General features: G+C 42.4%; 3 protein-coding genes and 6 non-coding genes across 9 annotated transcripts in view; 8 read left to right on the plus strand and 1 right to left on the minus strand.

Moving 5' to 3' along the window:
• LOC106649699 lies at window positions 1-2,049 on the minus strand. Its single transcript, XM_014367304.1, has one exon. The coding sequence runs from the start codon at window positions 2,047-2,049 to the stop codon at window positions 1-3; it is 2,049 nt and encodes a 682-aa protein (XP_014222790.1).
• Window positions 2,050-3,027: 978 nt separating this feature from the next.
• Window positions 3,028-7,058, plus strand: LOC111694125 (ribosome production factor 1-like). Its single transcript, XM_023460948.1, has 2 exons — window positions 3,028-3,202; window positions 6,715-7,058. The coding sequence occupies exons 1-2, from the start codon at window positions 3,028-3,030 to the stop codon at window positions 7,056-7,058; spliced, it is 519 nt and encodes a 172-aa protein (XP_023316716.1).
• A 1,983-nt stretch (window positions 7,059-9,041) lies between these two features.
• LOC106658448 (gamma-aminobutyric acid type B receptor subunit 2-like) overlaps window positions 9,042-17,011 on the plus strand; it is a 33,972-nt gene continuing 26,002 nt past the window's right edge. Inside the window, exons 1-2 of the mRNA XM_023459720.1 lie at window positions 9,042-9,204; window positions 14,874-15,011. Coding sequence (XP_023315488.1) covers window positions 14,910-15,011 — 102 coding nt within the window. The 5' untranslated portion in view covers window positions 9,042-9,204; window positions 14,874-14,909. The remainder of the gene's footprint in view (window positions 9,205-14,873; window positions 15,012-17,011) is intronic.
• Trnap-ugg lies at window positions 10,948-11,019 on the plus strand. The gene has a single exon. It is a non-coding gene; the product is annotated as a tRNA-Pro (tRNA).
• On the plus strand, window positions 11,124-11,195 carry Trnap-ugg. The gene has a single exon. It is a non-coding gene; the product is annotated as a tRNA-Pro (tRNA).
• On the plus strand, window positions 11,299-11,370 carry Trnap-ugg. Its single transcript has one exon. It is a non-coding gene; the product is annotated as a tRNA-Pro (tRNA).
• On the plus strand, window positions 11,473-11,544 carry Trnap-ugg. Its single transcript has one exon. It is a non-coding gene; the product is annotated as a tRNA-Pro (tRNA).
• On the plus strand, window positions 11,651-11,722 carry Trnap-ugg. The gene has a single exon. It is a non-coding gene; the product is annotated as a tRNA-Pro (tRNA).
• On the plus strand, window positions 11,829-11,900 carry Trnap-ugg. The gene has a single exon. It is a non-coding gene; the product is annotated as a tRNA-Pro (tRNA).

Below are 17,011 nucleotides of genomic sequence, written 5' to 3' on the forward strand. Positions count from 1 at the left end.
TTATTTTTGAGACGCCCAAAAAACCCCCTTATAGTACTCGAATTCACCATGTGGCGTAACGAAAGCCGTGAACTTGATCGAATCTTCCGCGACGCGAATGTGGTGGAAACCGTTTTTCAAGTCTAACACCGAAAAATACGTCTTGCCTTCCAATGCATCTAGTTGATCCTCTATCAACGGCAACGGATTATTATCGCGCAAAATATATCCATTTAGAACCTGATAATCAACGCACAGACGTATCTCCCCGTTTTTCTTTCGGATCAAGACAATCGGAGAAGCGTACTCGGACTTGCTCGGTCTAATTACTCCACTCTCCATCCACCCATCGAGGATCTTTGACACCTGCTCCTTTTCTACATAAGACAGTCGCCTCGGCGAAAAATGAAAAGGTTTGTGATCCCGCAGCGACAAGGACAGCTCGGCTTTTACCTTTGGCTCATGTGGTCGCTCTCGCTGCACATACTCGGTACGGAAAATATCACGCAGTTCGTTTCGTTTATTGACAGAGATCAATGGATTAACGCGTAGCATCTCGGTCGGATCTGTGTCACTTGAAAAATCGATATTCATAATAGTGTTCACTTCCAAATCTGATTGCGTCTCATATCTCACGCTTATTCCTAAAGTTTTGAAATGATCGCGACCGATCACCGCCGGAGATGCCATCGTATAGTCCTGTACAACTAAGAACAATATATTTTTGAATTCTCGCTCGTTGAAAGTTAACTCACAATGTAAATATCCTAATACGATTAAATTTATTCCGTTTATACCGCGGTAATCCTCGCTAGCTCGACTGTTTACTTTCATCGATTCGATCGGAACGTGTTTCTCCTTTATAAAGCTTACCGCGCTGCCCGAGTCTATTAACGTTCGAAGCCGTACGTTATAAAATTCTCGCTGGTCATTGTTATTATTTAATTCCATACAGTACTCAATATTTTTGAAGACCTCGTCTTCTGGCTGATCTCCGCTGTCCACGTTGTTTACTCGCTCGGTAGACTTCTTCTTCTCGCTGTTTTCCGGACAGTTCCGCGCAATGTGTCCCTCGATGCCGCAGGTGTAGCAGGTTGGCTTCCCTCTCTTGATCTGGTTGCACTCCGCCTTGGTGTGGCCTTCTTGGCGACAATTGAAGCATCGTATAGTCTTCTCTTGACTGTTGGGTTCCTTCCGAGGATTGTTACCATTCGTACTTGTTGCTTGCTTTCCAGAATAATTGCTTCTCGACAACACGATCTTCTCGAAGGCCCGGAGTATGTCCGTCGACGAAAAGAAATTGTGCAACCTTGCCTGGTTCCGCAGTTGAGTGTCTGGTATGCCCTCGATCAGGCATTCGATTAGTTCCTCCATTTCAACCGGCACTTTGTTCGCCAAGATGCTTTTATCGTGAAAGTATTCCGAGAAAGACTCACTCTGTTTCCACTTTCTTCCCTCCAAATTTCGTCGGCGAGTTAATTTGCTGACCTGATGGTGAAACATCGACTTCATAGTCTCCAGTAGCTCCTCTGTGTTAAGCTCCAGATGCTCCGACTTACAGTGGAACCATCTCTGCGCATTTCCAACCAACTTGGTGCCGATCAAGACTCTCGTTGTGCGATCGTCCAAGCCGTACGTCGTCCTCAGGAGCGTAAGCTGTCTCTGCCAATTCTCGAAGCACTCCTCTCCGTCAAACGTGCCAATCAAAGCCGATACCACTTTTATATCTGTCTTCACATGTCTTTCGGCGGGTGCCTCGTTCGGATGCTCGACGTTGCCGCGTCTAGCCAGCTCCAGCTCTCTTCGCATCAGCTCAAGCTCCCTCTGCATGAGTTCTCGCTCCCGACGTAGTATGTCCATTTCTCGGCGAGATACTCTTTCCATCTCTTCCTCGCTTTCCCCGACGTCCTGTTCGTCCTCCGAGGCTTCCAACCAGGATCCACTAGGGTCTGCTTCGTGTAGACGGCTAATCAACTCGTTCTTCGTCCCGGACGTTGGTAAGGCTCTCTTGTTCAGCTTTGCCTTCAGCTGTACTACGGTAAGATCTTGAGGTTCTGTTGTACGAACCATTTCACGAGGCTGCTGATATCGAATCCCACTTCTGATATTGTAAGGGTTAAAAAGGCAAAAGAATGAGAGTCTTAGTTGTCGAATATTTAACCGTCAGAAAGGCTTGTATTGACTTTCTCTGTCAGCGACTGCTCAGCGACTGCCCAGCGACTGCTGGCCCGATCGGCTCGCTGGCTGTTTGTATACATTCATAGACGCGCGCCACGGCATACTCGCACGTATACCTTACATTACGATAATTCAAATTAATTATAACTGTTATAGCGTCGTTGGATCTCTTTATCTAACGACCTAAGCAATGCCCACTAGCCACTAGCCTTTTAGATCACTTTCAAGTTATCTTGGTTATAAGGGTAGGGTTGTGTGAGTCGATGTGATGGTTATGCGTGTTATAACAGTATGTGCACTGGCACTTATTTGATGATTACTGATGCAAGTCAAGTACAACTGTCGGTAAGGAAGATAATTATTCCGTCCTCACAGGGTCAGGTTCTGTCAGGTGCTGAAAAGAACTATCGTTGGGAAGGCGACTATTCCGCGCATCGGCGATAAGTCTAAAGCCGCTGAATAGAGTTAACCGGATAGGAAGATAATTATTCTGTACCTGCAGCAACGAGCGCTGCTGGGTGCTAAATAGAATTATCAGGCAAGGTGACTATTCCGTGCTTAGTTTATGCACCTAATGCTGCTGAATAGAATTATTGGAGGTCGGGTGACTATTCCGTGCCTTGGCAATGAACCGAGTGCTGCTGAATAAAGTCAACCGGAGAGGAGAAAACTATTCCGTACCTACAAGGGCAAGTGCTGTTTGCTGAATAAAATTATCAGAGTGAAGATAATAACAAATAGATTGTTTAATAAGTAAATTTATTGAAAGTTATAACACATAGACGTGTTACGCGACACCTAGGCCAGAGCAGAGTCCGGTAGGTGCTCATCCCTTTTCCCTTCCTTTACCCTGATGTCCGTCGCGACATGATGATTTCGCAAGTCGATGCGTACACGAGGCCACTGCGAGCGAGAGTATATCGGGCAAAGAGAATACGACACAAGAGTGAGGGTCACGTGACCGAGACCGTCTGTGCTCGTGAGACTACCACCGACGATGATGAGAAGCAGACGACACTTCTGGCGCCTTGGGCCTGTATGGCAGGTTTGTGAGCAGCGTGAGGAACTCTGTCTCTGGGAGCCCTATAGCCCGAACGTGTGTAAAACCGTCCATCTGTGACACTCTGCCTTGAAAACGTATAACACGCGAGTGTGTGTTAACTGCAGAGTTGCTGCCGAGGTCTGTCTTTCTCTGCCAAGGTCCTGCTACCGCTTTTCTTGGGTGCAGGTCACCCATTGTATTTGGCCATCCACAGCTCGAGTCCGCCAAAAGTAAGTCGTTTTTAAGTATTTGCCTGTCAAGTTGCGCTCTCTCTCCTGTCGCGAATTCCCGTAAATTCTAAATCCTTACCCTCCGAGTAGAGTCGTCATCTAGCTGAAGCTAACTAACTCGAGTCGTATTATTAAGCATTGTACTCTTTGTACTATATATTTAATTGTAAATGATTTGGCTTTTGATAAGGCGTCACCTCCGCGACTGGCGCCAAATAAATTACCTTATCGTTAAACCTTACTATTAAATAATACGCTTAATCATTGAGACAGTCCTGTCTCCTTTTCAGCATTCACAAAGATTGAACGGACCACATCTTACCCGGATTGGAAAAATCGTTACAAAGTAAATAAAAAATTTAAAAAAACATGAAAATTCATAAATGAAATAAGTACAAAATAAAAAAGTAAAAACCTAAAAACAAACCAGAAACAAGAAAATCAAAAAAAATAAATTTAAATAAAAAAAAATAGAAATCTAAATAAAACAAGTAAAAACTAAACAAATACACGAATCAAACAAGTAAAAGTCGAAAAAAACTAAAAAGTAGAAAATCAAGGAAAAGAAGTCAGGAAAGTCAGAAAATACCATCACAAGCATAGATGTTTCAGATCTAGTGTATGATCAATGAGTGCTTACTCTTGAAATCGTTCCATCTCATTGAGTTAAGTAATCAGAATAGTTTGTCTAGCATAAACACACCAGATGTGAAACATCGTTGATTGTGCTGATGTTTTCTGACTTTTCTGACCTTTCTTTTCCTTGATTTTCTATTTTTTATTTTTTTTTTACTTTTACTTGTTTGATTTAGATACCTATTTTTTGTTATTTAAATCCTTTTTTTTTTTATTTTCTAGTTTCTAGTTTCTTTTTAGTTTTTTACTTTATTATGAACCATCCGGTTCTAGGAACCCTTTTTTGTTAAAAATAGCAATTTTCGGCCCTTGAAGCTATCGCTTTCAATAAAAAAATTTGAGGTTATGTATTTTGATCGAAAAAACAAGAAAAAAAATTATTTTCGTAAAAAGAAGGGGTTTTGGCTTCAAAAGGTGCGTTCAAATCTCTGAAAAATTTGAGGTCACTTTTTTCAATGAAATAAAAAAGTGAAAAAATTTTCAAAAAAATTATTGTATTCTAACGCCGTATATGAATTTTTAAAATTTTCAATGATTTTTTCTGAAAGCCTGAAGCAATCAAAAAATCTGAAAAATCCAAGGTTGTTTGGATTATTAAAAAGTGTTTTTGTGAATTTTTCAGATTTTTTAATTGCTTCAGGCCTTCAGAAAAAATATAGATAGAAAATGGACGTTTATATTGCGGCGGTGCAAATTGGCCTTATCGGGTAAGGCCCAGCTCAAATGCCGTCGACAACAATTTTATTATTTGGGACCTCTGGTACTCACGCTGACTTCTCCGAGGAGATTCTGGGCCTTCCGCCGAGTTCGGGCCGAGCTGTTGGCCCCAGTGACTCACCTTCCGATTTAGCCGAGGAAATCTCGATTTGTCGCGAACTCCGAGAAAATCCGTATAATTCTGACAAATTACTCTACTCTCTGAAAAGAAGGAATCTGGGGAAATTTTCAACACGATGGTGAATTAATTATGACTCGCGATATTCAATTTCAAAATCTAGTCACTTTATTTAACTTCCAACATTGGCCACCAGGTGCGCTGGTGACGTTCTTGTTTGCCTTCCGGGGCCGAACCTTTGCTACGCGACGATAGGTTACGTTCGTGACTTTCTGCTACTGCTTGGCCAAAATGGCCGTCGCTACGTACGCGTGGTCGAACGAGCTCGGCCGACGCACGCGTGCTCTGCTCGTCGACCTATAGCCACGTGGCTAACTTTACGAGACCGCGTCTACGCCGCGCCGTACACCTGCGTGTTATTCGGACAGTGCGACACGGCAGTGTGCCGTTTGATCCACACACACACACACACACACACACACACACTGAGCTTGCCACCGCTGCGGTGACACTCACATGCACACACTCTCGATGCACGCGTGAGCACGATGACGCGATCGTGCACACGGGGAAAGCGGCCGACCACCTAAATAACTTAAATCTAACCTCTTCGCCGGCTCTTCCGTAGACGGTCTCCTTGGCAAACTCCTCTGCTGTCGTGGCCTTCGTCGTCTGCAATCACCGTGGCAAAATCTCTTTCTTTGGCCTAGGTGGCTTTCGGGTTCGGATCGGCACCGCGTATCTCGAGGCAGAAACTAGCCTCACTTTCTTGCGGCCGACCTTGGCGTTCACACTGTGCTTCTCGCACGACACTCGCACTCCGGCGGAAGTTTTTCTTGCCGGCGAGTTCTCTACACCAAAATGGCACAACCGCGAACTAGTCTGCGTTGTTTAACAAAAAGAATAACTTCTTTTCACTGGTTTGTTTCCGCACGTGCACACTCTTGCTCGGCTCGTGGTAATTGTGCTAATCCACGAATATATATGTAGATATATATATAACAATAATGACACAAATATATAATTATATGCAATGAACTTTATTAACTTATTTACTTTATCGGAGCTAATGCTCTTCCACCTCGCAGGACGTGTATCTCTGTAATAAACTCTCGACGCGCCACGCAAGCAATCACCAACAACGCCGTTGCTCCGGCAACCCACACACACACACACACACACTCACTCAGTTCGCCACAGTAATCTGCCTCGCGTGGCGTTGTCTGCCGCGCAGTAGATTGCGCAGTCGTCGCGTGACTCCGCTACTGCTCTTGTGCGGCCTGCGTGCTTCTGCTTGTAGGATCTCGATATGTAGACCCAATTTGTAGGCCTAGGCTTGTAGGATCTCGAAATGCGGCTTGTTGTCTTGGCGTCGGTGTTGCGTTCTCGGTCTGCTCCGCTCAACTTCTTCTTGGCCTGAAACCTAGGCTACGAGGAAAAATACGCGAAATCAATCATTCGTGCATACTCGCGACGAAGTGTTACATAATCTATGTAACTGATTCATAGGCACACGCAATCGGGGCATGTACAGNCCCAGCTACATAACCTCGCCACAATTACACAAATAGAAACAATATTCGGACTGACACACATAAACAATACACCCCACTACATAAACCAAGACGATAACCCAGAGACACAAACACCAGACCAGACGAATGACACTATCCACTCACAAACCACAACACCTACACAAGACGAGCTAAACACCAATACACCAACCCAAAACACTACACCAACTGAAACACACACCTCTCCACCCACACCAGAATCCTCAATAACCTTTACACAAATTTATTCAATACTCAAAGAGCCATCACAATTCACCGGAACCATACCGAAACAAAATATCAAAAAGAAAGTGCAGTTCGAACCCCACCCATTCGAAAATAGCCCAAGAAAAAAGGAGCGAATGATACTGCAGAAAAAGAGAGACGAAGAACGACGAGCATTATTGCAGAAATTCCCTAACATCGAAGCAGAGCGTACTCTCTTCATCCAACCACAAGTGATACCTCGAGCACCAAAACCGAAACAGACGTACAGCGACGAAGATTTCATCTTCCCAACACCAAACGACGACAGCAAAGACCCCAACACCGATCCCATTTTTCCAACCTACCCCACCTACACAAAAATCACCCTCACCCACTAAACACGACGACCACACAATCACCCCAATCCCAATCCCCTTCTTCCAACCCACACCACATACACAAAAATTCCCCTCACTCATCGAAGCAGTATGCCCCATAGACGACTACAACAACAACACAAAGAAACCGGACGAACGAAGAATTGGACAGGACGAGCTGAAGAGACAGTCAATAGGCAGAACTGCCGACTGCTGGACATGCCTTAAACCAGGCCACAGAGCTCGCGATTGCCCTGATAAGAAAAAAAAGTCAATCTGTTGGAAATGCGACAAGACAGGCCCTTTTTGGTACGAGTGCAGACAGGATGCAAAAGAAGACTTCTGCGTCACATGCGGACACGTAGGCACGACTACCGAGTCATGTCCGATCTGCCAGGAGATAGAAATCAGGAAAAGAAGAAATGAAATAAGAAGACTAAACGAAAACACACGAGACGTCCCACACACTCCAAGCCAAGACGCAACACACACTACCTCACAAACATACAGACGACCTGCCCTACTCCCTACTCCCTCCATGCCACCAGTATCCCCACAGACCACACAACACCCTATACAAACACTTAGAAAACCCGCACTACTTCCTACCCCCTCCATACCACCATTAACACCACAAACAAGCCGACACAACACCACCGAAACACAAACACTCACCAAAATCATGCCTCTAATGGAAGTCATTATCCCAGACGAAATTAAAGAGCAAGCCTTAAAATTACGCACACCGATAAACATATACATGACGAACACTACAATAAACTACAATGAGAAACAAACATAGACAGGAGAAAGAATCACACCAACACACCACATAAACACGATTACACACAAAATACACAACACGAACTGAAAACGAGGAATCAAAAGAAAGAAAAGAATCAAAGAGAATTAAAAGTATTTTTGTTTTGTTTAAGAAAAGAAAAAGTAGCAAAGAAACTGCTAATATTTTTTATTTTTGAAAAAAAAAGAAAATCAAAGAATCGATTTTGTAATTATTAATAATGAATCAAAGAAAAGTATTTTATTTATTTTGTTATTAAGCCTAATGGCCAAAGATTTTTGATTTAATAAGCCCGTTGGCAACATATAGATTTAGTTTGATAAGCCAAATGGCCAACATAGATTTAATTTTATAAGAAAAAAAAAAAAGTAGATTTAGTTTTGATAAGCCGATTGGCTCAAAAGAGTCCGTGTTTTTTTGCTAAAAAACCTATATGAATCAAAGAAAAAAGAAAAGTATGTTTATTTTTGTTTTATAATAAATAGTAATAGATTCCAATTGTGAATCATGGGTTATTTTTTTTTGATATGGCTCCCTTCCTGAATTTATGTATCGAGGACCTCAGACTTTATTGCAATTCAAGGTAAGATTAAGTAACAATTACAAGCGATTAACACTCCGCACGCGTGTCCCCGGTGCGTTAGTTTAAGGAGGGGGGAGTTTGTAGCGGCATACTCGAATGCGCTACAAGTCGATGAAAGTCACTCTTGAGCTCACGCGTAGATATAAGTATTACGACGAGACGAACCCTACACACTATGCCCCTATCACACATATATGTTTTCCCACATACTCTTTAGCACCCGAAACCTGGAGAAGAGAGAGAAGAAAAGCAACGAGAGCAGAACAAGACGACGAGACACTTATCACCAGACGTATAATATAAAGAACTATATGAGCAGGGAGGCCACTGAACAGCAACATAACTTGACAGGTGACAGGTTAGTTCGACACCTGCACCTCGGTCGAGACCAAGATCGCACAAACATCCAGCAGCAGACGAGTATTGAACAGCGAACACATACCAGCGAGACGCCTACAGCGTCGACACGTGAAATAAGCAGACGAGAATCATCGACCTATCGATCAATAATCGATCAGCGCTCGCGTGTCGCTTCAGACGACACGTGAGAACGACGAGTGCGACCACGTAGGAGTCGGCCATATTATTACTACCGAAGTCTGCCTGTACGCAACGCATGTGCTGGTCGTGCCGTGTAAAGAAAGAAAGAAAGAAAGCGAAAGAAATAAAAAGTGAATCTGATCTCGAAAGTGTATCTCCATCTTCGCCGCATCCCTGGTGACGACGTTCAACTGCGAGAAAGCCGGCCACCAGAAATTGTCGACGAAGAAAGAAGACTTATCGTAAGCTAATCTAAGTATAACCTAGACGTATAAGAATACGAGCTCTCTCGCGCCGCGTAGTAGAATCTTCCCCCCCGTGACCCCGCGTCCCTCCGAGACTTTTTCGCGAGTGTTAATTGCTCTCCGCTAAGCTAGACGAATAATTGATTGTAAAAGTGACGACCAGAAATATTGTATCTGAAAACAAAGACGAAACCAGTTATCCGAATAAGATTACTAAATTATTATTATTTTATTACGTTGTATTTTCGGTCCACGTGCCGCGTTCACGTGGTGGCGCCCTATTTATTCAAACCAACGAACTGGCATCTTATTTGATATTTTCAATAAATTATTATATTTTCAACTTATTATTCAACCTAGAACAATTTGTTATAATTATTTTGAGACGCCCCAAAAACCCCCTTATAAACTGGCGCCCATTAACGTGGTGGTCTAGAATAACCTCATTTGCAAGTATTACACACTCTTGGTGGCAGATAAGCATGTTGCTGCTACATAGATAGGTTATACGCAGAGAGCTCGTAACGCGTAGTCTTACGATACTTATAAGATACGTTGTACTACTGCTACCTCTATTGTAATTGAATGCAATAATCTGAGACCCTGGATAACTACACCCTAATTAATCAAGCTGATTAATTAACAATTAAGTAAAATTAATTAAAAAATTAATTGAAGAGAAATTAAAGTAAAGTTTTTTTGGAAAGCAAATTTTTTTGTGTGAAACAGAAGCATAGTAACCTTGATTTACTGAGACGAATTTTTTTTTTGGAAATAAGATTTTCTTCAGTTGATTTCTTTGAAATCAGGAATTTCATTGAAATTGAAATTTTTTTAGAAACGAACGCTCTACAAAAATAAACTTTTTTTTTTGAAATTAATTCCTAGATGGAAATTTCTTTCAAGAATTAAAGTTGTTCAGTAATAGAAAATTTCTTTTTCGTCTCTTACATAGATTTTTTCTGAAAATTGAATTTTTTTTTCTCTCTCCCTCCCTCGAAAATTTATACAGTAGTACAACAACAGAAACAAACATACAAATTATATATTTTTTTTATAGTACAAAAAATTTATGCATTTGAATTTTTGTTTTTTTTTCGATTTTGATTCTTTGTACCCCAAGACGATTCCATTTCACAAACACACACAGCCCTACACACGACACATTATAAAAAATTTTTTTNAATTATTATATTTTCAACTTATTATTCAACCTAGAACAATTTGTTATAATTATTTTGAGACGCCCCAAAAACCCCCTTATAAGCGTCATTTTCAGAGTTATCGTCCGACGAAAATTTTTGGAAGAGAGCGAAACAAACTTGCTATCGTTATATAACTGGATGTTTTTATTTAACAAATAAATTAATAAAGTTAAGGACTGAATTTACTTTAAACTCAAACAAAATAGATTAAAAGTTCATGAATATCAAATATTTATAGTAGCACCGATGAGCAACCTTCATTTGCTTATGATATACACGAAAGTTTGCAGAAATTAAATCATAAAAATAGTCCGTTACTTCATTTAGGTACGGTGCATATTTTGACGAGATGCATTTTAGCTTAGAGAGATAAAAAGTATTCAAGCTAAATATGTTTAAGAATTCGTTAGTTTCTACGGAACTACTTCAGCTTTTCATGAATGTAATTAAGTGTTTGAAGTTATTAACTCGTAATTATACTACGGCAAAAATTAACTAAATTTTGGATTTCTATAATTGGGCCTACTGATAAGCCGGCTCAATGGTCTAGGGGTATGATTCTCGCTTTGGGTGCGAGAGGTCCCGGGTTCAAATCCCGGTTGAGCCCATTTTTTGCTGGAGAAATCGGTATTTTGACATCAGTAATGTTTTATACCGTTAAGAAAAAGCTTTTGACTTTTGTACGTCTATTTTGGGTCTGATGATAAGTTCGGCTCAATGGTCTAGGGGTATGATTCTCGCTTTGGGTGCGAGAGGTCCCGGGTTCAAATCCCGGTTGAGCCCAATTTTTGCAGAAATCGGTAACGAATTGCTTTCACTTATCTTTTATATCGTTACAAAAAAATTTTGACTTTTGTTCGTCAAAATTGGGCCCACTGATAAGATTGGCTCAATGGTCTAGGGGTATGATTCTCGCTTTGGGTGCGAGAGGTCCCGGGTTCAAATCCCGGTTGAGCCCAATTTTTGCCGAAGAAATCGGTATTTTGGCATCGCTTATCTTTGTTCATTTGCAATCAATTTGTGGAGTATGCTGTTACATTTTGGGCCTTATGATAACAACGGCTCAATGGTCTAGGGGTATGATTCTCGCTTTGGGTGCGAGAGGTCCCGGGTTCAAATCCCGGTTGAGCCCGATTTTTTGAAGAAATCGGTAACATTTTGCTTTCACTTGTCTTTATACTGTCAAGGTGAAAGTTGTTTTACATTTTATACGTCTTAAGTGGGACTGATATGATAACGGCTCAATGGTCTAGGGGTATGATTCTCGCTTTGGGTGCGAGAGGTCCCGGGTTCAAATCCCGGTTGAGCCCAGTTTTTTGCCTAATTTTTTGATTTTTTTATTTCGGTCATTTTGACATCAATTATGTGACAGTTTTGTAATCTTTATGCTTCAATCTTGCTTACTCCGATAAGACCGGCTCAGTGGTCTAGGGGTATGATTCTCGCTTTGGGTGCGAGAGGTCCCGGGTTCAAATCCCGGCTGAGCCCAGTTTTTGCTTTTTTTTATCATGTTTTTTCTTTTCCATTTATTAACTTTAGATCATAGTTCACAAACTCATTCGCGTAACTCATTGAAATATTTCCGTTATTAATGGTTTTCCGATCGTACAAGTAGAAGTTATGCAAAGCTAACAAATTAATGGCATTGATTGCATCAATTTATTTGCCCCGCGTGCAGCACACGTGCATACAATTTATTTTATACGTATTACTTAATTGAACGTACAATTATTTAATTCATTTATTATTTTTGATTATAACCGATGTGTGAAATTGCAACATATTATTTACATTTTACAATTAAAACGATACAATAACTCGTGATACGTGCGTCGTGGTTCTGACGTTTGCGCGAGATTTTCAAATATTTTCGCTCGGCAAATATATATTTTTATGGAAACAATTTTGTATTGTTGCTTCGTGCTTTTGCCTCATGGAACTGATAAATTTGAAAAATTCCGAGCAAAAATAACGCGCTGAAGCATTTAGAATACAGCAAAAACCAGCATATATTGCTTACAATAAAGTCAAGCGCACCACACACAATGCACATTGCACGTATATATATGTACTATATATGAATTCGTGTGTGTGTATGTATGTGCGAGCGAGCGAAATTTCCTACTTATTTACTTCAACCGCTTTCTTTTACCGCATACAGAAAGAGAGTGAGTGAGCGCGCCCATATAAGCACTTGTGTCGAAATTCTACTAATGAGACCTAGTTTCAAAAAAGAATTCGCCTCGCTTGGAGGGGGTAATATACACAATGTTTTCTCTCTCTCTCTCTCTTCTTTCTCTTGCTCCGCGCACAGCTCTATAAAATACACAAAGTCAAGGAAAGCGAAGCTTCTTTTCTTTCTTAAAAAATGTTTTTTTCTCCACTTTCTTCCTCTCTTTCTCTCCCCTTTTCTCTCTCTCTCCCTTCTCCCACTTTGCAAAGCTCGCAGCTTATAACGTCGCTCCCGCGCTTGCCGTGTACCAGATTGTACATGAAAAAAATTGTGTCGCTGCATTTAAGTCGCGCGCCTAAAAAAGAAGGGAAAAAAATCAATGGCTAGTGGCATATGGCGCGCGTATTTGAATGAAAACTGCCTGGAGAAATTTTTGCCGCTTGCCAGCGAATAATGTAGAGTAAACTACGCACGTGTACGTATTCGCGCAAGTTCGGACGCTCTGACAGGCTAGACAAAAGTAAAATAAAGCTCGGCACATACACACACGTATGCACGTGGAAAGCAGCTCAGAAGCAGAAAGTTTAATTGAGGAACAGGAACGGAAGAAGAAAGAGCAGCAGTCGGACATTCGCTCAACATAAATTCTCTCCTCTCTGTGTAGATACGCAGCCCGAGAAATTCCCGAGCTTTCGGATGAATGCCTTTCTTCTCTCTATATACGCGCGTTTGTATGCTAGGGCTCGCACGCGACTCGTCACAAAAGCGTTAAAATATACTCGCACCTCGTAGTCGCGCGACGCGTGGCAGTCGCTTTCGATCGTAAATTAGCCCCAGTTTAGCTGCGCTTGCGAAAAATAAAAAAAAAACAAGTGATAACTTCGATATATAGTCGCCCCGCCTGCCGATTATTTTAGAGCGAGAGAGCGTATAAATTCTGCGCATTTCTGTTGTAAAGCTCTCTCTCTCTGTCTCTCTCTCTATCGAAGTACTTGTGCACAACGCGACGCTCGACTTGATTAAATCTCGGCGCACTGCACGACGCGCGCTGTTATATATCGATCTAATTCGCCTATATATACCTGCAAGTGTGTGTGTATGTGTGTACCGCCGATGAAATTTTGAACTTGGCACTAACAGCCTCGCACACACGTATTCGTGAAGCGCGCATCTATCGGATATTAAACTCTCTCTCTCCGAGCGTGTGCTGCTGCTGCACCTATATGCATATATTTACATGTGTCTGCGTATATGGAGCTTCGCAACGGGGGAGAGAACATATCCTATTAATCAATGACGCGGAGAGCTGTTGCGCGCACTCGAGCGCGACAGAGCGACGGAGAGCGAGAATCAAAAATTATTTCTCTGTGTGTGTTTCTCGACTGGATATTATGAAGAGCTATGAGGGCCTATACGATGCCATAGGCCTGTTCTATCGCGTTAATTGCTAAGACAGACGAAACTATGTACGAAGAATAGAGGCTCGCTCTTTGGGGAGCGAAATGAAGCTATGCAAAGTTTGCTTTGGGCTTTCAAGAAAGCAATTAATCAATGCCCCATTACATTGCTATACAGAGCGCCGCGGCACACAGTCTCGGGGCAATAATTTCCTTTTCTCTCTCCTCCCTCTCTATATCCCTCTCGTTCTCGCTCTCTCGCTCTCTCTGTGTAGGCAATAACTTTGAGCAGGAGTTTGAGGAAAAGAGGAAAACACACGTACACGCGTGCATTTTCGGTTTTCGCCGCCCAGACGAGGGAAACACACTCGAAGTGTGTGTGTGTGTGTGAGGTATATTTTTACATACCGAGGCGCGTTGTGTCTGCATGACGAATGTGTGTTTCACGTTCGCGAGTTTGAATCAACTTTGACCTACTTCATTCTCGTTATACATTTACACACGTGCACACACAGACACACATGTACCGTATGTGTCAGTTTATAATACAAGAATGTAAAAGTGAGAGAAACAGAGAGCAAACGAGAATGAGGGAGGGAGCGACTACCATTATTCTAGTTGATGAATTTTGCAAAAGACTGGCGTGACGTGGCCGCGACTATATGCAAGCTTGTGAAAAAGCTCAATTTTTCCTTTTTATTCGTTCTCTCTAGCTCGCGGGGGGAAGAGGGTGCATTACAATATTTGCCCGAGAGAAAGAAAGAGAGAGAGAGAGATCGATCGGCCAATGAATAAACCAGTGTCACATTATATCGAATCGAGTTGGCATAATTGATGCGCGATCGTTGCAAAAAAAAAATAATAACCGATTTTTTTTTTCTGCTTTTTCAGTGCAACGCAGCCGTGGGCGTGAAGGCCTTTTTCGACATGATGCACAGCGGTCCACACAAAGTCATGCTGTTCGGAGCGGCCTGCACGCAAGTCACCGATCCCATCGCCAAGGCCTCGAAACACTGGCGTCTCACTCAGGTAAAAATATATTGCGCTGCTCTTCTTTTTCTTCTTTTTATATTCTCCTAACATAAAAATAAATCTTCGTCGCTGCCGCCGCCGCGCGGATATCTCGCCTCGTTAGCCTCGCATATACATACATACATAGTAAATGTGTATGTGTACGGTATGTACTCACGCGTTCGCGCTGGAAGAATATTACAATATATCGATTGGCCTGCTGTATAGCGCGCACCGCTGCACGCTCGAGGTATTTTTTGCACTCGCGAGCCGAGGCTCATTTTTGTTTATAAATAGCGCGAGCTTCTGTGTGTGTGTGTGTGTGTGTATAGATTTTTATCTGTGCTTTCGCACACACAGAGAGCAGCAGCAACTCCGCAAGCCGGTTAAATATTTATTAGCGCTAAGTGATCGTCTTTTTTATTTATACACCGCACGTTTCAGTGGTTTTCGACGAGCCGTTGTGTGTGTATGTACATACAAAATAATACAAAAACCGCAAGGCTTGTCTATGCAGCAACTGTAAATACCGCTACAACATGTGTGCGCCCAGGCAGCGTGTAAAATTGCCTTCGTATACCGCGCTCGTGATGTATTTAATTAAATGTAAAATTGATGCATCAGCCTGGCCACCCTCGTATTGTTAACGATTGTTTTTTTTTGTTTTTTATTTTTTCATTTATTCAAACTCGCAGCCATTGAATATTAAAAGATGTTTCGAACAATGCGTGTGGCTGCGGCAATGAATGAGTCAGGAAGAGCGAAATGAGCTCTCCGGGAAAATGTAACAACGCCGCGCCGTTGTAATACACAAGTCGTTCGTGTATAAGATGATGATCGAGTTGAAATAGTGCATTGCTTCCGTGTCATTGCGGGTTAGCGCGGATTACGTCACGAGCTCGTAACTCGTAACTCTCGTAACTATAAGTGCATCACCGAACAGCTCGATATAGCCGAGACGAATGTCTTCGAATCATACTCGTCGTTTCGCGTCTTATTGCTTCTCAAATTATATGAATTTATTCCACTATAATCCGCCGCACATAATTGCCTCGAAAAAAATCCTTTTTTTTTATCTCGAAATGAACTATATATACAATAAGCTTTGTTAACGCACAGCACAACAGAAATGACAAGAATGCAGCTTTGATATACATCGGCTCTCTGTAATTGCGATAATATGTTTGCGCAGCGAAGCGTTACCTAACGCGAGGCTGAGAGAGGCAGGGAGGTGCACCTTTTGGCTGCATGAAAATTCATCCCTTGCGCAAAGAGGGAAATATCGAGCCGCTCTACACCGCAGCGCGCATACTCGCGTCCCGTGATAAACACACTACTCCACACTGAAATAACTGAAATTACTCAAAAAGAGAAAGGAAGCTAAATCAATTCTGATGGCGAATCAATTACCAAGCGAGAGAGCGGCCTGTTTTCATTCTACCGACTGGAATTGATACTGCTGCTGCTCCTGCTGCTGTTGGCTCACAAAGGTCAGCTCGTTTGGCACGGATGAAATGTTACGATAGTAGCAGCAGCAGCATTACCAGAGACGACCGGCCTTGGAAATAAAAATTCTATATCCTCTCGCGAGCTGATGTATAGATACGCGCGGAGCTATAGGGGCCACGAGACAAAATAAAATTATAATAATTCTGCTGTTATGTACGCGGCGGCGGCGGCGGCAGCGGATCGATCGAGCCGGCAGCAGCATCGACAAAATGCGACGATATCGCGCAGCGCAAAAAAAGTCGCTGTGTAGGCAAGATATCGCCTCTAGTCGCCCGTCACAGGCTATAATAATAGGGCTGTAAATTCATTCAGCCGCGCACGGAGCAAATAAAACGTCGACGCTCGAGTCGACGCTCTGATAGAAATACATTGGACTTTCGAGTAATTAGCCGCTCGTACGGAATTTCCTTCTCAGCAGCAGCAGCAGCAATCGTCCAGTCGCGGACATTTACATATAGATGGAGAATAAACACACAACGCGGAAGGCTAGAGAGTTCTGCACTTGAACC

Source organism: Trichogramma pretiosum, unplaced genomic scaffold (genome assembly GCF_000599845.2).
Source record: "Trichogramma pretiosum strain Unisexual culture from Peru unplaced genomic scaffold, Tpre_2.0 scaffold111, whole genome shotgun sequence".
NCBI classification, from domain to species: domain Eukaryota; kingdom Metazoa; phylum Arthropoda; class Insecta; order Hymenoptera; family Trichogrammatidae; genus Trichogramma; species Trichogramma pretiosum.

Bases quoted from the DNA above. Each gene is read 5' to 3' on its own strand.
- LOC106649699 (XM_014367304.1), bottom strand. From the start codon at position 2,049: ATGGTTCGTACAACAGAACCTCAAGATCTTACCGTAGTACAGCTGAAG.
- LOC111694125 (XM_023460948.1), top strand. From the start codon at position 3,028: ATGATTTCGCAAGTCGATGCGTACACGAGGCCACTGCGAGCGAGAGTA. The intron at 3,203-6,714 runs GTTTGTGAGCAG...CAATACTCAAAG, and splicing joins GCCTTGGGCCTGTATGGCAG to AGCCATCACAATTCACCGGA.